The sequence below is a fragment of the Prorops nasuta genome, unplaced genomic scaffold (genome assembly GCF_024137725.1).
Source record: "Prorops nasuta isolate Cenicafe-Biocafe unplaced genomic scaffold, Cenicafe_Pnas_1.2 PNAS00024, whole genome shotgun sequence".
NCBI lineage: Eukaryota > Metazoa > Arthropoda > Insecta > Hymenoptera > Bethylidae > Prorops > Prorops nasuta.
In genome coordinates, this window is record NW_027116821.1 from 2,038,348 (window position 1) to 2,063,840 (window position 25,493).

The 25,493-nt window shown below is 33.5% G+C and overlaps 1 protein-coding gene and 2 long non-coding RNA genes across 3 annotated transcripts; 1 reads left to right on the forward strand and 2 right to left on the reverse strand.

Moving 5' to 3' along the window:
- LOC136781742 (uncharacterized) lies at nt 1-2,526 on the forward strand. The gene is made up of 5 exons (XR_010823976.1): nt 1-416; nt 479-703; nt 948-1,156; nt 1,220-1,288; nt 1,351-2,526. It is a non-coding gene; the product is annotated as an uncharacterized lncRNA (long non-coding RNA).
- A 3,618-nt stretch (nt 2,527-6,144) lies between these two features.
- On the reverse strand, nt 6,145-8,670 carry LOC136781743 (uncharacterized). Its single transcript, XR_010823977.1, has 5 exons — nt 8,255-8,670; nt 7,968-8,192; nt 7,515-7,723; nt 7,383-7,451; nt 6,145-7,320 (listed from the first exon to the last, which is right to left on the reverse strand). It is a non-coding gene; the product is annotated as an uncharacterized lncRNA (long non-coding RNA).
- A 7,635-nt stretch (nt 8,671-16,305) lies between these two features.
- LOC136781831 (uncharacterized) lies at nt 16,306-16,893 on the reverse strand. The gene has a single exon (XM_066740835.1). It carries the CDS (start codon nt 16,891-16,893, stop codon nt 16,306-16,308), a length of 588 nt encoding a protein of 195 aa, XP_066596932.1.
- Nucleotides 16,894-25,493: the final 8,600 nt, after the last annotated feature.

Consider the following 25,493-nt stretch of genomic DNA (forward strand, 5'->3'; position numbering starts at 1 on the left):
CTTTCCATGAGGTGAACACAATCTATGTTGTCAAATGAATTGCAGAAAATATAGGGCTTAAAGATCAGTCATGTGTTTCCGGTGGGTACAGTGTAGCGAAAAGAATATCATGAACTGTCAAAATTCGAAGATTTTGAAGACGATAATAATATTTATAAATATTTATGGAATGTTCATTTATTCAAATTAAGAGGAGAATTATAGGAAAAACACAATTTCAGATGAGTAACTCAATTCACATAAAAATAAAATAAAAGTTTACTCTAAATAAAGAATGTTTACTTTGCCTTAATTTTACTTTTTAAAGATAAAGCGCATGGAATAATTGGTTTTTATTCACATATTATGGGTCTGACTCTTTTATTGAGATTATATAAAGAAGCACTTTAGCTTATCGTACAAGGATAAAAGGACAGGTAACCTTGTTTTCAATTATAGTCATACAGTATAAATACCTTCACTTCTAAATAATTTACAGCGGATATAGAAGATAATTGTTGTTGCTCCTGTTCCCCCCAGCAGAGCATCAGTATATACAGAGCGGCTAAGCACAAATCATTAACTGATGTACCATAGTTTGCTTAATGGGATAATCCACCAACATTTTATAGAGCCATGATCGAAGTTGAAAAATATACAAAGTTAAAACTTTAAAAAAAGAATACATATGTTGAGCAATTATTCAGATGGCTTAACATTAGTGGTATGAAAATGGATACATTCATAAATTAGCTTTTTATAAAAATGTTAACTTTAAGATATAATTTTGAGACACATTACTCTAACAATGTCAGTAGGGAAGTGCTATTCAGTGGTCTAGGGATACATTATACATATGATAACTAAATATTTTGTTGATGTAGGGTGAAATATGAGAGTTTTCATACGTATTTCAAAAGTGTTGCAGAGGTTTTCTCTCTACTATAAATTTTATTTATTTTTTATAGAATTGAGGATGGAATTGCTGTAAATATATTGTCTATCATATTTTATGGAGCAAAGCTGTACGCAGCAAACCTATGTTAAAGTTATGGTATAATTGGAGAATACAGATTCTACAACAAAGGACATAGTAGTGGAGAAACTGCGTGAATTTATTCCTATTTGCTATAATCAATTAATTATTCCCTTCGCAGTACCCAGTATTTGAGTAGCGGTAAGTTATTGTAGTTAGAAAAGTATTATTCTTATTATTTCTTTTTTAATTCTCTTATTTTAGATACTATGAGCGCACAAGGTTAAAGCTGATAAGTTTGAAAATATTAAACGTGATTCACAAAAGATACCGGTATGTAATGATTCTATACAGAAATGAAACCTCCATTTTTGTCAATACTTCTTTTTTTATAGGTTTATATCTTAAATCTAGTTTGTGTAAACTATTCAATATATTGATACAGCTCATCAAGAAATAAGGTATTAAAATGAAAGGGAAGAATCAAAAAGATGTAAGGATAAGAAACAACAAAATTTATTTTATATCTTATACCTTAGAAGAGATATATATAAAAAAGAAAATAGTTAGAAATGAACACTGACAAAAGGGAGATTATAATATTTTTAAGGAAAAATGTATCTGGAGTTGAAGAGAAAAAGAGATCGACAGATTAAAGGAAAATATTAAAAAATGTAATAGGAAGAAATGAGAAGAGCAAATAAGAGATAGCTAGATACAGGGAGGGGGAGGGGGATATTATATAGAGCTTTATAGTTTACATGTTGCAACACGAAGAAGTACAAGAATGATGGAATGGAATAGAAAAGGATGGATCAGAAGGGAAGAAGGATTAGATGTAGATTGACGAAGCAACGAGTGGAATATGAAATTAAGGATACATTACTGTATTGAAAATAGAACGAAATAAATAGAATGACAAACGGTTGTAAGGTGTAGGCTACATAGTGAACGAAATATAAGAAAGTTGATGCTGTGTGCAGGGAAAGCAGGAATGAAAATTGAGAGAGCTCTTGGCAAAAATGTTGTTAGAAGGGAGGATTAGACTTAAAAATAAAAGTGAGGAAACTATTAAGAGAAGAGGAAAGAATTGATGGATAGAAAAATCATACATGTAATTAGTATAGTAGATACAATAATATAGAAAGAAACAGTTGTAGATGCAAGTATGAATGGAAAATATTGAATAAAAGATTATGTATAAGCGTAATGAAACAATTGGAAAATAAATACATCAGTAGATTGTATGTACATAAAGTATTAATTTATTTTTTTAGAAGGAGAATCTTTATAACTCTTTGCAGGAGCTAGTAGAATTTATATAAATGCAATTGAAACTTATGTTACAATGGAGTAAATCAAAGTTAAAAATAACTATATTGAATAGCCTGACGAAAAACTTCTTTACTATATTTATAAATGGAATTATTTTCATGCTAATTAAAATTTTATTTCAGATTGAATGAATCCTTGATTAAAATATCTCTAATTTTTTTCATTAAAAGTTTGTTCTGATATACTGATGTAGATAAAAACTCGTCAATTTGTCTAATTTTTGACTCATCGCTCATTGTTTGTAATCTATTTAATTTTTCCCAGCTTTCCTTTAACCATAAATCAAAATTTGTTGTACACTTCCGTCTGTTGGTGGTAGTAATAACCAAACCATTATTTAGTTGGCTTATTTGTATAACCGTTTTGATGATCAAGTCTTTTAATTTCACTGCAGATTTAAAAATATTTTAACTTTGTGTTTAATAATAGATGAAAAGATTACTTACATATAAATTTATAAAGTGTTGGCCTATGTCTCATCATCTCGTTTAAAGACTTATGATAGCGTTCTTGATTGTTGTTCGTTCGCCGTTCACATTGAAAAACGCTAAGTACATTGGCATCGACTTTTTTCATCCAGAAATCCTCAATATATCTTATTAGCTTTATAAATTGAACGATTTCTTTTAAATCATTACTGGCGTTAATGTTATTTTTTATGATTTCAAATCCAGTTTTAATGTAGGATGAAGGCAGCAGTGGTAAATTAAACAATTTCCTTAATAGAAAAATTCCCTTTATGTGAACTTTTACTGATTTCCCTTTTAAAATACTGTAGATTTTTAATTTCTTTGCGTATTTCCTAACATTCTGAAAGCAAAAATATTAGTTCCGGTTGCTTAGGTTTAACACATAAAAGTTATACTTACATACACATAATGAAAATAACATCCCATTAATGTACAGTGTGGAAAAACAGTTTTTATTGCATTTTGGAGTGCAAATTCGTAATCAGAAATTATCTTGGAAACGTTTAAATCTTTAAGAACAGAATCCTTTAAATACCTAAATAACCGAATATATTCGATTTCAGTTCTTCCGCTCATTAAAACCCATATACACGGTAGAAACTTAAATATTTAAAATTCATTAATTAATTGAATTGAATTATAAAGTTGAAAAAGGGTCGGTATTGCATACAAAAATATAACATTACTTTATTATTTATTCTACCCATAATTGTCACCAATTGAGAAATTCCAATTAATTTGGGCATTGAATAAAATGTTCCATCAATGCTATATTCATCACTTTTCACAAACATTCTTATCAATTTAACGTCATATAAAATTACTTGACAAGATGCGTCTAATTGTACAACATCAATTGCGATGTAGTGATTTTCTTTATCAATATTAAATTGTAAGGCTTGCATCCATATTTCATTCATCTGAATGAGACCTATATCACTCAGTTTCTTTGGATTAAAAGGACAAGTTTGATGTCTTTTCCGTTTTAGAGTACTTCTTAAATATTTCAAACTTAGAAATTTGGATGCTTCGATATGTCTATATTTCAATTAATTGAGGAAAAAATGAACCATTGAAAAAAAATTTGAATGTACGTAGTGTTACAATTATATTTTATAGTTTATATTGTCAGCTTACTCTTTAGATTTATAGTCATAAGCCTCTTTAAGCGAAATAGGGACAGTTTTCACGCAATGGTATAGATCCTCACGAAACGAGGCGCTTTTTAAAAACTTTCTATCTTTATCGTGATTATGATTTTTAATGGGATAAAATTGATTTCGTACTAATTTCCCGCTTCCGCGGCATTCACGCAATTTGCATTTCAGGTAACTACCAAAAGAAAAATTATATTAAATATTTGCTTTCATTATTCTTAAAAACATAAGTATATACTTACGTTACTTCATTTCCAGCTTTGTCTATTTTCTTCACGTTTTTGTAATAACAAAAACCATCGTCATATATAATTTTTGTCGTTTTATAATGGTTCATTTTGGTAAAGATGAGAAATTGCGCTGATTATTCTAATAAGTTGACACATATTATGACAATTGCAAGTTTCGCACATATCATTTGTTTATAAGCGCATTGGAAATTGTCATAATATGTGTCAACTTATTAGAATAATCAGCGCAATTTCTCATCTTTACCAAAATGAACCATTATAAAACGACAAAAATTATATATGACGATGGTTTTTGTTATTACAAAAACGTGAAGAAAATAGACAAAGCTGGAAATGAAGTAACGTAAGTATATACTTATGTTTTTAAGAATAATGAAAGCAAATATTTAATATAATTTTTCTTTTGGTAGTTACCTGAAATGCAAATTGCGTGAATGCCGCGGAAGCGGGAAATTAGTACGAAATCAATTTTATCCCATTAAAAATCATAATCACGATAAAGATAGAAAGTTTTTAAAAAGCGCCTCGTTTCGTGAGGATCTATACCATTGCGTGAAAACTGTCCCTATTTCGCTTAAAGAGGCTTATGACTATAAATCTAAAGAGTAAGCTGACAATATAAACTATAAAATATAATTGTAACACTACGTACATTCAAATTTTTTTTCAATGGTTCATTTTTTCCTCAATTAATTGAAATATAGACATATCGAAGCATCCAAATTTCTAAGTTTGAAATATTTAAGAAGTACTCTAAAACGGAAAAGACATCAAACTTGTCCTTTTAATCCAAAGAAACTGAGTGATATAGGTCTCATTCAGATGAATGAAATATGGATGCAAGCCTTACAATTTAATATTGATAAAGAAAATCACTACATCGCAATTGATGTTGTACAATTAGACGCATCTTGTCAAGTAATTTTATATGACGTTAAATTGATAAGAATGTTTGTGAAAAGTGATGAATATAGCATTGATGGAACATTTTATTCAATGCCCAAATTAATTGGAATTTCTCAATTGGTGACAATTATGGGTAGAATAAATAATAAAGTAATGTTATATTTTTGTATGCAATACCGACCCTTTTTCAACTTTATAATTCAATTCAATTAATTAATGAATTTTAAATATTTAAGTTTCTACCGTGTATATGGGTTTTAATGAGCGGAAGAACTGAAATCGAATATATTCGGTTATTTAGGTATTTAAAGGATTCTGTTCTTAAAGATTTAAACGTTTCCAAGATAATTTCTGATTACGAATTTGCACTCCAAAATGCAATAAAAACTGTTTTTCCACACTGTACATTAATGGGATGTTATTTTCATTATGTGTATGTAAGTATAACTTTTATGTGTTAAACCTAAGCAACCGGAACTAATATTTTTGCTTTCAGAATGTTAGGAAATACGCAAAGAAATTAAAAATCTACAGTATTTTAAAAGGGAAATCAGTAAAAGTTCACATAAAGGGAATTTTTCTATTAAGGAAATTGTTTAATTTACCACTGCTGCCTTCATCCTACATTAAAACTGGATTTGAAATCATAAAAAATAACATTAACGCCAGTAATGATTTAAAAGAAATCGTTCAATTTATAAAGCTAATAAGATATATTGAGGATTTCTGGATGAAAAAAGTCGATGCCAATGTACTTAGCGTTTTTCAATGTGAACGGCGAACGAACAACAATCAAGAACGCTATCATAAGTCTTTAAACGAGATGATGAGACATAGGCCAACACTTTATAAATTTATATGTAAGTAATCTTTTCATCTATTATTAAACACAAAGTTAAAATATTTTTAAATCTGCAGTGAAATTAAAAGACTTGATCATCAAAACGGTTATACAAATAAGCCAACTAAATAATGGTTTGGTTATTACTACCACCAACAGACGGAAGTGTACAACAAATTTTGATTTATGGTTAAAGGAAAGCTGGGAAAAATTAAATAGATTACAAACAATGAGCGATGAGTCAAAAATTAGACAAATTGACGAGTTTTTATCTACATCAGTATATCAGAACAAACTTTTAATGAAAAAAATTAGAGATATTTTAATCAAGGATTCATTCAATCTGAAATAAAATTTTAATTAGCATGAAAATAATTCCATTTATAAATATAGTAAAGAAGTTTTTCGTCAGGCTATTCAATATAGTTATTTTTAACTTTGATTTACTCCATTGTAACATAAGTTTCAATTGCATTTATATAAATTCTACTAGCTCCTGCAAAGAGTTATAAAGATTCTCCTTCTAAAAAAATAAATTAATACTTTATGTACATACAATCTACTGATGTATTTATTTTCCAATTGTTTCATTACGCTTATACATAATCTTTTATTCAATATTTTCCATTCATACTTGCATCTACAACTGTTTCTTTCTATATTATTGTATCTACTATACTAATTACATGTATGATTTTTCTATCCATCAATTCTTTCCTCTTCTCTTAATAGTTTCCTCACTTTTATTTTTAAGTCTAATCCTCCCTTCTAACAACATTTTTGCCAAGAGCTCTCTCAATTTTCATTCCTGCTTTCCCTGCACACAGCATCAACTTTCTTATATTTCGTTCACTATGTAGCCTACACCTTACAACCGTTTGTCATTCTATTTATTTCGTTCTATTTTCAATACAGTAATGTATCCTTAATTTCATATTCCACTCGTTGCTTCGTCAATCTACATCTAATCCTTCTTCCCTTCTGATCCATCCTTTTCTATTCCATTCCATCATTCTTGTACTTCTTCGTGTTGCAACATGTAAACTATAAAGCTCTATATAATATCCCCCTCCCCCTCCCTGTATCTAGCTATCTCTTATTTGCTCTTCTCATTTCTTCCTATTACATTTTTTAATATTTTCCTTTAATCTGTCGATCTCTTTTTCTCTTCAACTCCAGATACATTTTTCCTTAAAAATATTATAATCTCCCTTTTGTCAGTGTTCATTTCTAACTATTTTCTTTTTTATATATATCTCTTCTAAGGTATAAGATATAAAATAAATTTTGTTGTTTCTTATCCTTACATCTTTTTGATTCTTCCCTTTCATTTTAATACCTTATTTCTTGATGAGCTGTATCAATATATTGAATAGTTTACACAAACTAGATTTAAGATATAAACCTATAAAAAAAGAAGTATTGACAAAAATGGAGGTTTCATTTCTGTATAGAATCATTACATACCGGTATCTTTTGTGAATCACGTTTAATATTTTCAAACTTATCAGCTTTAACCTTGTGCGCTCATAGTATCTAAAATAAGAGAATTAAAAAAGAAATAATAAGAATAATACTTTTCTAACTACAATAACTTACCGCTACTCAAATACTGGGTACTGCGAAGGGAATAATTAATTGATTATAGCAAATAGGAATAAATTCACGCAGTTTCTCCACTACTATGTCCTTTGTTGTAGAATCTGTATTCTCCAATTATACCATAACTTTAACATAGGTTTGCTGCGTACAGCTTTGCTCCATAAAATATGATAGACAATATATTTACAGCAATTCCATCCTCAATTCTATAAAAAATAAATAAAATTTATAGTAGAGAGAAAACCTCTGCAACACTTTTGAAATACGTATGAAAACTCTCATATTTCACCCTACATCAACAAAATATTTAGTTATCATATGTATAATGTATCCCTAGACCACTGAATAGCACTTCCCTACTGACATTGTTAGAGTAATGTGTCTCAAAATTATATCTTAAAGTTAACATTTTTATAAAAAGCTAATTTATGAATGTATCCATTTTCATACCACTAATGTTAAGCCATCTGAATAATTGCTCAACATATGTATTCTTTTTTTAAAGTTTTAACTTTGTATATTTTTCAACTTCGATCATGGCTCTATAAAATGTTGGTGGATTATCCCATTAAGCAAACTATGGTACATCAGTTAATGATTTGTGCTTAGCCGCTCTGTATATACTGATGCTCTGCTGGGGGGAACAGGAGCAACAACAATTATCTTCTATATCCGCTGTAAATTATTTAGAAGTGAAGGTATTTATACTGTATGACTATAATTGAAAACAAGGTTACCTGTCCTTTTATCCTTGTACGATAAGCTAAAGTGCTTCTTTATATAATCTCAATAAAAGAGTCAGACCCATAATATGTGAATAAAAACCAATTATTCCATGCGCTTTATCTTTAAAAAGTAAAATTAAGGCAAAGTAAACATTCTTTATTTAGAGTAAACTTTTATTTTATTTTTATGTGAATTGAGTTACTCATCTGAAATTGTGTTTTTCCTATAATTCTCCTCTTAATTTGAATAAATGAACATTCCATAAATATTTATAAATATTATTATCGTCTTCAAAATCTTCGAATTTTGACAGTTCATGATATTCTTTTCGCTACACTGTACCCACCGGAAACACATGACTGATCTTTAAGCCCTATATTTTCTGCAATTCATTTGACAACATAGATTGTGTTCACCTCATGGAAAGTGTTACCGTCGACGCCATCTTGTCACTAGAGAAAAGTAGGACAATTGACCCACTACCTAATATACTAACAGAAATTATAGTGTCGTACTACACATCTTATAGCGTAGTATCCGAAATACTGCACATCCTATAGCGTAGTATCTCAAATGCTACATATCTTATAGCGTAGTATCCCAAACGCTACACATCTTATAGCGTAGTGTCCGAAAGGACACTACGCTATAGGATATGGACACTACGTAGTGTAATTACACTACACTTGGCAACGCTGGTACTACCGTAGTACCCAAAAGCGACATATCCTATAGCGTAGTACTATTTTGGGTACTACGCTATAGTCGCTGCTGATACTACTGGTCGGCGGAAATACGTCAGAGGGTAGAGACTGTAGAGGGACCGCAATATAGATATTTCTAATTACTAATTTCAAAATACATAATGCATGGTCCGTGAGCCAAGACAAATGTTAGTATTATTGTATCGTACATACAATATACATACCGCAAGTTATAAAGTAATATAAAGAAATAAAGTAACAGTTTTAATCTTACTGACAGCTGATATACTGATGGTATAAGTGAATAAATAAAGTGACGAAATTTGTAAAATGTACATAAAAATAATTTTTAAAAGTATATAAAGGACTGAACATTTTAGATAAGTATAACAATAAATTTTATAATATAAAATGTAAGATATAAATATTTTGTGGTACTTTGTGGGATTTTATTTCAGATTAAATTATAGTAATGTGTTTACTATGTCACTGTGCTGAGGATGGAGCTATGCGGATTTTCAAAATTAAAATAAAGGAATAGACTAAACATAATGTGGTTATTGTGTCATCGTTGAGATTCAAACTATGTTAATTGAGACGGATAATAAAATAAATGAGTGAAAAAACTGGGTAAATACAATAATAAATAAAGAAGCTGACAAATTACATATATAATATAAAATGTAAGATATTTTATAGTACTTTCTGGGATTTTATTTCAGATTAAATTATAGTAATGTGTTTACTATGTCACTACTGAGGATGGAGCTATGTGGATTGAACATTAAAATGAAAGGAATAGATTCACCATATTATGGTTACTGTGTCATCACTGAGGATCAAACTGTGTTAATTGAGATGAATATTAAAATAAACAAGTCAACACATTGGGTAAATACGATACAAATAAAGAAGCTGACAGATTACATTTGTAATTTCAAATGTAAGATTTTATATAGTACTTTTTGGGATTTTGTTTCAGATTAAATTATTGTAAAGTGTTTACTATGTCAATGCTGAGAATGGAGCTATGTGGATTGAACATTAAAACAAAAAGAATAGATTCACCATAATGTTATTTCTGTGTCATCGCTGATGAGGATCAAACTGTGTTAACTGAGACAGATATTAAAATAAATGAGTCAGCAATTTAGGTAAATGCAATAATAAATAAAGAAAATGACAGAATAGATATATAATATAAAATGTAAGATGTTTTATAGTACTTTGTGGGATTTTGTTTCAGATTAAATTATAGTAATGTACGTGTGTTTACTGTATCACTGCTGAGGATGAAGCTATGTGGATCGAACATTAAAAAAAAAGAATAGATTCACTATAATGTGGTTACTGTGTCATCGCTGAGGATCAAACTGTGATAATTGAGATGAATATTAAAATAAAGAAGCTGACAGATTAGATATATAATATAACATGTTAGATATTTTACAGTACTTTGTGGGATTTTATTTAAAGTTAATATATGTAAAATAAAATTTTTGTTTTCTTTTTACAATGGTATCTATATTAATTACTATATGTTGCAATCTCTTAAAATTAAGCCTCTGCTTTTATTAGCAAACTAATAGTTCCACACGGCAGTGATGCCAGAATCAAGCTTTTAGCAACAAAAATGAAGATAAGCGCTAGCCAGCAGCAGTATAGAAAATTTAAAGGGAAGCGGTACAAACACAACTATGCCTGGAGAGCATAGGTGTGATTTGGACTTCAGGCAACATTGGCGTCAGAAGAAGAGCGACTACCGCTAACCGTGACATTTTTACGTGTCATCCGAGTGAAGTGGTGCTGCGTTTACCTAAAAACTCAAAGCAAATAAAAATGCTTTTCCTAAATTGATTTTTAATATTGATAAAATGGTCAAATGTAGCCATTAATTAATTAGATTTGGTAATAAATACAGAAAATGCGTTTTATTATAACAAATGAGTTGAGGTAAAATAAACTCAATGTTTTTATATTAATCTGTTAACAAATGCATTTTTTTATTTATTATTGAGTCCAATAAATTATTGGTTATTAAAAAAAAAATTCCTTGTAATGAAAAAAAAAATGAAAAAATTTTAAACTTCACCAAGACTCGAACACGAGCCCATCACATGATAAACGGCAACCTTACCGCCTGCGCTACAGCGCTCACTTGATGTACTAAGAGCAAGACAGCCTTTTAAAGACTGACTACAATTCTTTCACTAACTCGTCATAAACGATCAAGAATTAGCTGCGATAATAAATACATTTATCTCCACAGCATTATTGCACTAAATTTATTATGTTTCTAATTTGAAGCATACATTTTACATGAAGATACGATACTTTAAGGGTGTTCATGCAATACTCTAAATACAAAACTATTCATATGCTCGTTTATCATAGTTATTCAACTACATATAACAAATATTATAATATTACTTAATTAATTTATGATAGTTGAGCATATGAATAGTTTTGTATATAGAGTACTGAATGGTTACCCTTAAATTATCATATCTTCATGCAAAATGTATGCTTCAAATTAAAAACAATAAATTTAGTACAATAATGCTATATAGATAAATGTATTTCTTATTACAGCTAATTCTTGATCATTTATGACGAATTAATAAAAGAATTGTAGTCAGTCTTTAAAAAGCCTGTTTTGCTCTTGGTGCATCAAGTGAGCGCTGTAGCGCAGGCGGTAAGGTTGCCGTTTATCATGCGGTGGGCTCGTGTTCGAGTTTTGGTGAAGTTTAAAATTCTTTCATTTTTTTTTTCATTACAAGGAATTTTTTTTTTAATAACCATTAATTTATTGGACTCAATAATAAATAAAAAAATGCATTTGTTAACAAATTAATATAAAAACATTGAGTTTCTTTTACCTCAACTCATTTGTTATAATAAAACGCATTTTTTGTATTTATTACCAAATCTAATTAATTAATGGCTACATTTGACCATTTTATCAAAATTAAAAATCAATTTAGGAAAAGCATTTTTATTTTATTTATTCACTTATACCATAAGTACATCAGTTGTCAGATAGATCAAATATTTCTTTATTACACTTTATTTTTCCGTATACTAACATTTGTCTTCGTTCACGCCGTTCACCGTGACAGGCTGTGAATATAATATATATAATTTTTGATATATTACGTTCTGCATTTAAGATGGCTACTGACGTATTTCCGCTGGCAGTATACTTTGTGCAGTCTGCATTCCTTATATCAAAATTCACTTACTATAGAGCGTAGTACTATTCAAGATGGCGGACTTGGCAACCTTGGTACGGCGACAATTTGCAGAACGGTCTAGTAATTTTTGTGCTAAGAGGTTGGCAACAAACATGATATCACGAAAAATTCATAGATTGGAAACTAGAAGCTGAAGGTGCTATATTGTTTTAAGTATGTGTTAGTAATATGTGTAAATGAAGTGGGTTATGAGAGTGAACATGAATTTTTGGAGTAAAATGATTAATTGCAAATCACAACAATTATAGATAAACAAAAATGGATCAGATAAGTTATTTTATTTTACAGTTTATATATTTATTATTATATAAAATGTAAGATTTAGGGCAAATTTCATTGTTAAAAGATTTATCAATTTTATAGGTACTCTAGTTGAGGATCACATAAAATAATTCTTCAGCTTAAAGGAACGATATATAAGCCAATAAAATTAAATTCTGTATTAATTTTTTAGGTAGGTAGACAGATATTATCCTTTTAGTGCTCCTTCTGAATGTATATCATTATTGCATGATAATTTGCTTTCTTTTTCATATTTTCAGATAATTGGGCATTGCAAAAAAGAATTTGATGCTTGATGAAACAATATAGTGTCCTGAATAGAAAGAACAAGAATAAAATAATCAAATATATGAAAGTATTAAGAGGTCTAGTTGAAAAAAATTAGGACATTTTTTATATAAAAGTCCTAATTTTATATTAAAAAAGTTATTTTAAACAACACATTCTATCTACTATGAGGCGGTGCACTCAGTACTTACAAAGAATAAGGAAATTTTTTATGACGAGAAATCAATTGAACATCCTAAGTATTTATAGGTATTTTTTTTGTGTATAAAGTTTACAACTTTACAATTTTTGTGTTTAACACATACTATATTTTGCAATACTTTTATTATAATTTCTTTATCAAAATATATTTTGATAAAGAAATTATAATAAAAGTATTGCAAAATATAGTACAGGGTTTTTCTAACATAGGATTGTGTTATTTAACTATAGCAATGAAGCACTTACTATACATTATTATAATTAATAAAAGCGTAGATAGTTACAATTTAATGGTTATTTTAGTTTAATTGCTTTAATTATCCATTACAAATTTCATTCTACTCAATTAATCTTGGTTACTACGTTAAATATTTAAATTAAATGGAAAACAGTAATTTGACTATAGTAATGTTTACTATAGTCAAATAACACGAAATCTCCTATGTTCCGCTGTTAGAGAAAACTCCTGTATGTATTAAACACAAAAATTGTAAAGTTGTAAACTTTATACACAAAAAAAATACCTATAAATACTTAGGATGTTCAATTGATTTCTCGTCATAAAAAATTTCCATATTCTTTGCAAGTACTGAGTGCACCGCTTCATAGTAGACAGAATGTGTTGTTTAAAATAACTTTTTTAATATAAAATTAGGACTTTTATATAAAAAATGTCCTAATTTTTTTCAACTAGACCTCTTAATACTTTCATATATTTGATTATTTTATTCTTGTTCTTTCTATTCAGGACACTATATTGTTTCATCAAGCATCAAATTCTTTTTTGCAATGCCCAATTATCTGAAAATATGAAAAAGAAAGCAAATTATCATGCAATAATGATATACATTCAGAAGGAGCACTAAAAGGATAATATCTGTCTACCTACCTAAAAAATTAATACAGAATTTAATTTTATAGGCTTATATATCGTTCCTTTAAGCTGAAGAATTATTTTATGTGATCCTCAACTAGAGTACCTATAAAATTGATAAATCTTTTAACAAAGAAATTTGCCCTAAATCTTACATTTTATATAATAATAGATATATAAACTGTAAAATAAAATAACTTATCTGATTCATTTTTGTTTATCTATAATTGTTGTGATTTGCAATTAATCATTTTACTCCAAAAATTCATGTTCACTCTCATAACCCACTTCATTTACACATATTACTAACAAATACTTAAAACAATATGGCACCTTCAGCTTCTAGTTTCCAATCTATGAATTTTTCGTAATATCATATTTGTTGCCAACCTCTTAGCACAAAAATTACTAGACCGTTCTGCAAATTGTCGCCGTACCCGCCACAGCTCTCCCCACCACGCGGTATCGTGCATGGGGCAGCAACAAAGCAAGCGTCTCGACACACCTCCCCCCTTCCTTCCAGACCGATAAGATGTTCGTTCGGTCTCTTAATCTTCTTCACGCTCTCTGATTGGCCGGATGGTGGGGCCCGTCTTGTCCAATATTTTTCCCCTCGGGACTTTTCGCGGCAGTTGGCAGGCCTGGTGACTCGGACTGATGGCGGGCTGGCGGTGAGCTGTCACCACGTGCGACCTGTCAACTTCGGAAAAGAGGTTAAAAATGGATGTTTTCAGGCCTCCCAGCCTCTGTACGGACCTACGGGTTAATTTTGGGAAGAATTACGTCCCGGAATAAATTCCGGGCACTGAGAAAAATGCCCACTACTTCAGGTTTTTAGGCCTGAAGTAGGAGTGGATATTCGACCCTCGTCGTTGCATGATCCAGCAACTAACTTGTGTCTCGACGCGGAGGCGAGCATTTTGCTGCTTCAGCTGCCGCATCTCCACACGGTGCCGTATCTCCTCGGGGATCCCGACCATGGAGGTTTCCCGAGGGATCTCCAAGGCGGGCATCGAGGCGGCACCGGCTTCGATGACGGCAGCGAAACGGGGCTGGGACGAGGGGAGACCCGATGGATGGGCCTAGAACTCGGTGTCGCCGGTTTCGTCGGCCTTTTCGGCCGGTTCGGCGGTGGCGGCATGCGGAGAAAGTCCTCAAACGACCCAGAAGGGGTCGGAGGCAACATGGCGACCAGTTCGGCCTCAATCTCCCTGATGGGAGATAGCCTCGCCGGCACCGGAGGTGTCATCTCGGCCAAGATGGCGCCCCCCCCCCCCCCCGTCGATGTCCAGCTGCAGGACGTCGGGGTCGGCCGACCTGGTCGCAGGTCTAAACGCGGTCGGAGCGGGGGCGGACGCTGACACAATGGCCGGGGCGGGCCCGATGGCGCGAGGTTGCGCGGAGGCGCGATGGCGCGCAGCGGCGCAGGGGGCACTTGGGCGCGGGAGCGGGAGGAGGCGCAGGGGCCTTCCGCTTGGCGGCCAAGCGAGCCACTATAGTGGCGCGGCTGACCGGGCGTCCGGTTGGGGCCGTGACGTCCGGCAGTCGGGTCTGCGGGGGGTGTCGGGGGACGGGGATCACCCGTCTTTCGACGCCCAACGTGGACTTTTGCGGAGGAGTCGGGGGGAACGCGGCGCGAACGCGACGAGCTTGTCGGTGCTGGTCCATGATCGACCAGGGTATAATTTTGGGCCGATGCATCCGGCCTCATATAGCCCATAAACGCGATAGGGGAAAGATGAGTTTCCCCTTCCTCTTGCATTTCCGGACACGGTTTTAGCTCTTTTATATGATGGTCTCCTATAATCTGACCATCTATACTTTGGAGCCTAAAAATGACAGGCGATGGTGCTGCCACTATCGTGTATGGGCCGGAGTATCGGGGGCTCTGGAAGTCATATATTTAAATTTAAGAAGGATATTGTAATAATAATGTAGGGTATATGTATAATACTTTTATTAATTTCGTTTGTTAACAAATTAATGTTAGTTTCGTGTATCTTTCTACGCTAAAATAAAAATATTTTCTTAAATTATAAAATTATCTAATGTAGATCTGTTTTACCCTATTCGAAGCTCTGCCGTGTTGTTTCGCATCAGTTTCGATAGATGGCGCGAGGGCATAATCATCTATAGTGGGATTGACTATATTTAACACTAGGGAATTATTTTCCTTTCGGTAGTCTGTGTATTTCCATATGTCGAATGCAAATTACAATACAAATAATCTTTTACAGAAAATATGTAATTTATTCCACACGTGTAGTAATATGAAACGCCTTTTGAAAAACATGTGGACTCGACGGATTCCACAGGAACAAGAACAGGATATTTCAAAATTATAATTGTCTTAATTTGGTTTGTACATAGATGTGTAACTTGGGGACGTTCTGTTTCCCTCTGGTGTTTGGTGGTTGAACTACCTCGGACCGCCACAGCTACTCCCCTCCAAGTGACATTCACCGGAATGACACTGATTTGCCGTATGTTTTCTTTGGTGGGTCCATGGTTGATCCCCATTGATGTGACGAGGGTGTGCTTGCCTGGGATGTGTCATCTTCTTCTTTAATTATAAATGCTGGCTTTACCCTGTCGATGGAAATTGTTTTTACCTCTCCTTCAGCGTCGATTACCATTCGTGTGTCGTCCAATCTCTTGATCACTTTAAACGGTCCTGAGAATGGTGGTTCGAGTGGTTTCTTTACTGCGTCATTCCTTAGAAAAATATGTGTACAGTCTTTTAGTCCTTTTAACAGGAATATTTTTGTTTTGGAATGGTGTGCTGTCGGAGTTGGACGTAATCCTCGCATATGTAATCTGAATTTTTCCAGGAATATTTGCGGTTCCATTGGTAATTCTTGGTTAATGAAAAATTCTCCTGGTAAGCGCAGCGTGGTCCCGTAAACTAATTCTGCACACGTAGCATTGATGTCTTCTTTCAAGGCTGTCCTGAGTCCTAGTAGTACTCTAGGTAGGAGTTCCATCCAACAAATTTGAGGGTTGCACATCAAAGCAGTTTTCACCGTTCTGTGCCAACGTTCAATCATCCCATTCGATGCTGGGTGGTACGGAGTCGTCCTAATTTTCTTAGCACCGATTAGGTTTGCCAATGCTGTGAATAAGCAGATTCGAATTGAGATCCTTGATCAGTGGTGATCGTGATGGGTGCTCCAAATCGGCATATCCAATTTGCATAGAATGCGTCGGCTACTGTACTAGCTTGCATATCCTGAAGAGGTATAGCTTCCGGCCATCTGGTAAATCTATCGATCATGGTTAAACAATACTTGTAACCTTTAACTTCCGGAAATACGATGAGGTCCAAATGCACGTGGTTAAATCGGTTCTCCAGTACATCGATGTGTTCTGGCTCTAGTCGATTATGTCGTTGTATTTTCGCACGTTGGCAATTAATGCATCCTCTGGCCCAATTGATTGCGTCCCTTTTCATGTTAGGCCAGAAGAATTTTTGTCTTAGCAAATTACAGGTGCTACGCCGGCTAGGGTGAGCTGGTCCGTGTATTGCGTTGAATGCTGTTTTGCGTAGGCAATGTGGTAAGTATGGGCGTACAATGTCGTTTGTGATGTCACAGTATATTTGTACTCCCGTATCGAAAGTAATGTTTTGCAATTTGATTGTTTGCTGGTCGATAATGTCTTTTAGTTCACTGTCGGTCGCTTGGGCTTCCGCGATGTCACCAATTTCTATTACTCGTGGTGAATTTATGGTGTAAATTCGCGACAACGCGTCTGCCACAGAATTGTCGATTCCTTTCACATAGGTTATTTCTGTATTGAACTGCGAGATAAAGTCTAGCTGTCTTAATTGTCGGGGCGATGCCTTATCTAGTTTTTGCGAAAACGCGTGAACTAATGGTTTATGGTCTGTTTTTGTTATGAATTGTCTTCCCTCGAGGATGTGTTTGAAAAATTTTATTGCCGCAAATACCGCTAATAGTTCGCGGTCGTACGTACTGTACCTTCTTTCTGTTTCACTAAGTTTCCGCGAGAAAAATCCTATGGGTTTCCACACTTCATTCTCGAGTTGATCTACTACTGCGCCTATCGCTGAATCGGAAGCATCCGTGGTGAGGGAGATTGGTAAATCCGCAGCCGGGAAAGCCATAGTTGTTGCGTCAATAACTCCTTGTTTACACTTTTCAAACGCTTGGTTTGTCTCTTCGTCCCATGGGATCTTCCTCTTGTCGTTCTTGCGTGAGTCTTTTATGAAATTATTCAACGGAGCCTGCATTTGCGCCGCACCGGGTATACATCTCCTGAAGTAATTTATGATCCCTAGGAACCGGCGCAGTTCGTGAATGGTCACTGGTTTGACGTAATTGTGTATCGCCTCAACTCTTTCACTAGGAGGACGATATCCTTCTTTGTTCACTGTAAAACCAAGATATGTCACTTCATCTTTCCCGAACTCGCGTTTGTCTACGTTGATCCGTAGTTGGTTTTCTCTGAGTCTGTTTAGTACTGTTCGCAGGTGATGTTCATGCTCCCGTCTGTCGCACGATGCAATGAGTATGTCTTCTATGTAAATCGTAACGAAATCGAGATCGCGGAAAATTGCGTCGCCGAACCTTTGAAATGTTTTCGAAGCGTTTTTCACTCCGAACGGCATCACTAGATACTCAAATGTCTCGAAAGGCGTGGCAATTGCCGTCTTCTGAATATCCTCTGGGGCCATTGGGATTTGGTGATAAGCTCTGTATAGATCTAGGGTTGAGAATACAGTTTTGCCGGCCAAGTTTTGGAACGAATCTTCTATTCGTGGTGAGCTGTATTGGTCCGGCACTGTGCGTGCGTTTAAAGCCCGGTAGTCCCCGCACACGCGCCATTCGCCACTCTTCTTCTTGACCATATGGACCGGGCTGGACCACGGACTACTGGACGGTCTTATTATCCCGTCCTCTAACATACCCTTAATTTGTTTTTTAAGTGCCAGTCTTTTTTCTCCGGCCAATTTCCTGGGTTTTTCTGCTACGGGGGGACCAACGGTCATTATGTAATGCGCAATGTTATCTTGTCGTATGTAGTTTCTCCCTATCGGAGGTTTAGTGACGTCAATGAACTGTTGTAGCAATGGCCAAAATTGATGCTTTGTGTCCACTGTGGAGATACTGTGTACCGCCGCCTTCTCGTAATTGCCTTTAGCGGTCAGCGAAGTGGTTGATTCTATGATTTTCTTATTTCTCATGTCCAGGATTAGTCCGTGTTCCGCTAGGAAATCGGCCCCTAGGATGGCAGCTTTCACGTCGGCAACGATAAAAGTCCATTTAAAGTTTCTTCGTAACCCAAAATCGAGCATGAGGGTTCTTTTCCCGTAAGTCCCGATGATTGTGGCGTTTGCGGCATAGAGGTGTGTCACACTCGGTTTCGGATGCTTAATCATTGATTTGGGAAGTACCGAAACCACCGATCCCGAATCGACAAGGAACTTAATGTTATTTCCTCGATCATGTACGTGTAGACGGATTTCATGATCTGCCATGCTGCCTCCAACCGTCTGGGTGGAATACAGCTCTTTTAGTTTTCTGTCTGTTTGGTCGTTATGTAACCACACGGAGTTGTGCATCGTTTCGCTTGATCGCCAAACCTCGTATGAAAATAACAAATATTGTTGTCCTTGTTCCGAGGTACAATGACCGCCACTAATGGCCTGCAAGATTTTTTTGATGCGTTTAGGAACCATACTTCCCCATGGATTTTTCCCCGCCTGGACTGAGTGACTGGAAAGAGTATAGGATATGTATGATAGGCTATCCTTGTTTAAATGCCTTAAAGAGAAAGAGAGAGCCTTATACCGCGTTCAACCTGGTTTCTCCAGGCCTTCGTTTCTTATTTTCCTATCTCGGACGTCGCCATTGCTCTTCTCTCTCTAACTCATAGATTTCTATCTGCGTCTTTGTCTAAAATAATTCTACGCCACTGGGTGATTTTTTGGTGAGTCTATACCACTGGACCTATCTGTGAGTCTTGTGAGAGTGTGAAAAGTGCAGAAATGACAGTTTGGCAGCGCGGATTTTTAATCAAATGAGTGTTAGTATAAATTGTTAAAGAGTTTTAATTTGTTGGAAAATGTTAACCAGTTATAGTGAAGTTATAAAATTTTTAATGACTTTTCTGGATTATCGAAAAAAACAGGTATAATAAATTTTTTATACTTCTAAAAACTTACATTACGTATTAAGGAAAGATATTAAGTTAATTCTTGTCAAAATTAACTTAATACATAAATTTATGAAACAAATAGATTCATGAATTTAAATAAGAAATACATAATAAAAAATATTATTATAATTTTTTAAATAAAATGCAGATCCTAGTGTATTTATTATCATGTATAGTTAATTGGTAAAATTACTGCTAATTATAATGTCTCTTTTTCCTAGGTGTAAAGGTTCTATGGAAGGTCGTACCAGGAGTAAAGTGCATACGTCATACTGATTTCAACCAGAGGAATTAAGCAACGCTTAGGAATGGAACACAGATTCAGATCACGCAGCATGCTCTCCGCATCTATAATAAGCCAACCTGTTTTCTTAGATAAGTAATATTACTGATAATCATATATAAAATGTATTCAAACAGATCCTTTGTGGTTTCTCTTATGTTTCGCAGGTCAAATGTTCTAATAAGGCTGATGAGCTGCATCCAATTGGTGAATAAAAATGAGGCCAGGCTGTGTGTCAATTCTGCTGCTTCAAATTTGGAATCTCCATGCAGAAGCCAAATGGAAATATTAAAAAAAGATTTGTTATTCAGGTATTATTTAACAATGATCTAAATGCATCAATATGGCTATTACTGGTAGTCATTTTTCAAATTTGTTTATATCTAAACTTATTTTCTTTGCTGGTTTAGGTCCAGTAAATATTAATAGATTTGGCTGTCAGTATTTGGTCTCAATAACTGTCCTGCATTATAATAAATGGAGACTAGTAAAGCTGATGAACTGCATCCAAGTGGTGAATAAAAATGAGGCCAGGCTATGTGTAAATGCTGCTGCTTCGAATCTGGAATCTCCATGCAGAAACGAAATTGGAAAGATTAAGAAAAGATTTGTTATTCAGGTATTATTTAACAATGATGTAAATGCATCAATATGGTTATTACTGGTAGTCATTTTTCAAACTTGTTTATATCTAAACTTATTTTCTTTGCTGTTTTAGGTCCAGTAAATATTAATAGATTTGGCTATCAGTATTTGCTTTGAATAACTGTCCTAGATTATAAATGGAGATGAAAGAAAATCTTATATATAAAAAGTAGGGTACAGGATAATGAATTAATCTTTCAAAATATTTTTCTTTTCTTTATTTAGATTACGTTTATATATTATACTGTGAATTATAAAAGATTTATTGCAATAGGTTCAAGAGCAATATACCTATTAGCTTCTTACTTTTTCTCCTTTTTATGTTTAAACGTCGTCATTTGTCATGAATCCCACAGATAAATCTATATTTTTACTTTCCTATGGGTAATTCTACTTTGCATATGTATTTGCATCCATGCTCAAAATAATTATAAACATAGTAAATGAATGTATTTATTGTGTTCGGGAAGTAAAGCTTTGTAGATTATGGTAAAATGTATTAGTTTATTGAAATATTATTAATTGATAAATGAAATTATTGCTATTTTATAAGGTATTAACTATATGTAATTTTAATAAAATAAAATGCCTTGTATAAAGATTATTTCAATTTTATTTATTATAAATAATCGTTGTTTATTAGTGTATATTAATAAATTGTTTTTACAAATAATATTAATTAAAAGAGACTATCCATTCAGGGAATATCAATCATTTATTTCAAATTGAAAAGTGTAAGATAAAGAGGATAAGTTTTCTTAAATTTGTAAACGAAATTAGCCATATTGATGCATTTAGATCATTGTTAAATAATACCTGAATAACAAATCTTTTTTTAATATTTCCATTTGGCTTCTGCATGGAGATTCCAGATTCCAAGCAGCAGCATTTACACATAGCCTGGCCTCATTTTTATTCACCACTTGGTTGCAGTTCATCAGCTTTACTAGTCTCCATTTATAATGCAGGACAGTTATTGAGACCAAATACTGACAGCCAAATCTATTAATATTTACTGGACCTAAAACAGCAAAGAAAATAAGTTTAGATATAAACAAGTTTGAGAAATGACTACCAGAAATAGCCATATTGATGCATTTAGATCATTGTTAAATAATACCTGAATAACAAATCTTTTCTTAATTTTTCCAATTTCGTTTCTGCATGGAGATTCCAGATTCGAAGCAGCAGCATTACAAATAGCCTGGCCTCATTTTTATTCGCCACTTGGTTGCAGTTCATCAGCTTTACTAGTCTCCATTTATAATGCAGGACAGTTATCGAGACCAAATACTGACAGCCAAATCTATTAATATTTACTGGACCTAAAACAGCAAAGAAAATAAGTTTAGATATAAACAAGTTTGAGAAATGACTACCAGTAATAGCCATATTGATGCATTTAGATCATTTTTAAATAATACCTGAATAACAAATCTTTTCTTAATCTTTCCAATTTCGTTTCTGCATGGAGATTCCAGATTCGAAGCAGCAGCATTACAAATAGCCTGGCCTCATTTTTATTCACCACTTGGTTGCAGTTCATCAGCTTTACTAGTCTCCATTTGTAATGCAGCACAGTTATTGAGATCAAATACTGACAGCCAAATCTATTAATATTTACTGAACCTAAACCAGCAAAGAAAATTAGTTTAGATATAAACAAATTTGAAAAATGAATACCAGTAATAGCCATTTTGATGCATTTAGATCATTGTTAAATAATACCTGAATAACAAATCTTTTTTTAATATTTCCATTTGGCTTCTGCATGGAGATTCCAAATTTGAAGCAGCAGAATTGACACACAGCCTGGCCTCATTTTTATTTACCAATTGGATGCAGCTCATCAGCCTTATCAGAACATTTGACCTGCGAAACATAAGGGAAACCACAAAGGATCATGTTTGAATACATTTTATATATGGTTATCAGTAATATTACTTATCTAAGAAAACAGGTTGGCTTATTATAGATGTGGAGAGCATGCTGCGTGATCTGAAACTGTGTTCCATTCCTTAGCGTTGCTTAATTCCTCTGGTTGAAATCATTATGACGCATGCACTTTACTCCTGGCAGGACCTTCCATAGAACCTTTACGCCTAGGAAAAAGAGACATTATAATTAGCAGTAATTTTACCAATTAACTATACATGATAATAAATACACTAGGATCTGCATATTATTTAAAAAATTATAATAATATTTTTTATTATGTATTTCTTATTTAAATTCATGAATCTATTTGTTTCATACATTTATATATTAAGTTAATTTTGACAAGAATTAACTTAATATATATCCTTAATACGTAATGTAAGTTTTTAGAAGTATAAAAAATTTGTATACCTGTTTTTTTCGATAATCCAGAAAAGTCATTAAAAATTTTATAACTTCACTATAACTGGTTAACATTTTCCAACAAATTAAAACTCTTTAACAATTTATACTAACACTCATTTGATTAAAAATCCGCGCTGCCAAACTGACATTTCTGCACTTTTCACACTCTCACAAGACTCACAGATAGGTTCAGTGGTATAGACTCACCAAAAAATCACCCAGTGGCGTAGAATTATTTTAGACAAAGACGCAGATAGAAATCTATGAGTTAGAGAGAGAAGAGCAATGGCGACGTCCGAGATAGGAAAATAAGAAACGAAGGCCTGGAGAAACCAGGCTGAACGCGGTATAAGGCTCTCTCTTTCTCTTTAAGGCATTTAAACAAGGATAGCCTATCATACACATCCTATACTCTTTCCAGTCACTCAGTCCAGGCGGGGAAAAATCCATGGGGAAGTATGGTTCCTAAACGCATCAAAAAAATCTTGCAGGCCATTAGTGGCGGTCATTGAACATACTACGATACAATAATACTAACATTTGTCTTGGCTCACGGACCATGCATTATGTATTTTGACATATTGTCTATATTGCAGCCCCTCTACAGTCTCTACTCTCTGACGTATTTCCGCCGACCAGTTACCGATACCAGAGATGAAACGGGAGATTGCTCATGCGAGGTCCCGAGGCAATCCCTACCGGTAGGCGGCGCTGGTGTTGGCAAACGCGTGTCTCAGGTCCATCTAACCCCTAACGCCATCTATCGGAAGAGACCACGAAGCACGAGCGTTAAGCTTAGAATAGGGTAAAACATATATGCATTGTTGCCAGAAAGCGGAATAAAGAGAGAGCGGAGATATTTTCTCGGACCTCTCTGTCTTTCTCGCTGTTAGCTTCTAGCAGAAGAGTCGAGGCAAAATCTTTCCGTTTCGCTTTGCCGAAAATCTACCAATATTCGATGTCATTTATATTTGCAGGCCAATGCCTTTATACATGATTTTTTCAGCATATTTATTTATCAGCATTGACTTATTTAAATCAATAATAAATTAAGGAAATGCGTATTTGATATATAATAATTATTTTAACTATAATTTCATCGTTATATTTCGCTTATTTCCGTAAAATCTGAATTTCTTTAGTTTATTATTGATTATTGTAAGTCAATGGCCATTAAAAAAAATTTAATCTTAAAAAAAAAAAGAAAAGTACCGTTCAGGAATCGAACCCGGACCCACAAATCGCCACGCTATTACCTTACTGCCTAGACCACGAGGCTTCTTCAGTGCACCGTAAACAGATAGTCTTTTTAAGGGCTTGAAATCTTCTTTTAAACCATATAAATAAACGAAGAACCGACATCTTTATTCATTATTATTCTATCATAATGGTACACAAATTAAAGAATAATTATATAATGTAGATTTTCAAAAGCTTTTCCAATAACCAAGAACGGAAACTGCGAGCGTTGATTATTTATCTTCGTTCTTGGCTATTGGAAAAGCTTTTGAAAACTATTCAAAATATAATTATTCCTTAATTTGTGTACCATTATGATAGAATAATAATGAATAAAGATGTCGGTTCTTCGTTTATTTATATGGTTTAAAAGAAGATTTCAAGCCCTTAAAAAGACTATCTGTTTACGGTGCACTGAAGAAGCCTCGTGGTTTAGGCAGTAAGGTAATAGCGTGGCGATTTGTGGGTCCGGGTTCGATTCCTGAACGGTACTTTTCTTTTTTTTTTTAAGATTAAATTTTTTTTAATGGCCATTGACTTACAATAATCAATAATAAACTAAAGAAATTCAGATTTTACGGAAATAAGCGAAATATAACGATGAAATTATAGTTAAAATAATTATTATATATCAAATACGCATTTCCTTAATTTATTATTGATTTAAATAAGTCAATGCTGATAAATAAATATGCTGAAAAAATCATGTATAAAGGCATTGGCCTGCAAATATAAATGACATCGAATATTGGTAGATTTTCGGCAAAGCGAAACGGAAAGATTTTGCCTCGACTCTTCTGCTAGAAGCTAACAACGAGAAAGACAGAGAGGTCCGAGAAAATATCTCCGCTCTCTCTTTATTCCGCTTTCTGGCAACAATGCATATATGTTTTACCCTATTCTAAGCTTAACGCTCGTGCTTCGTGGTCTCTTCCGATAGATGGCGTTAGGGGTTAG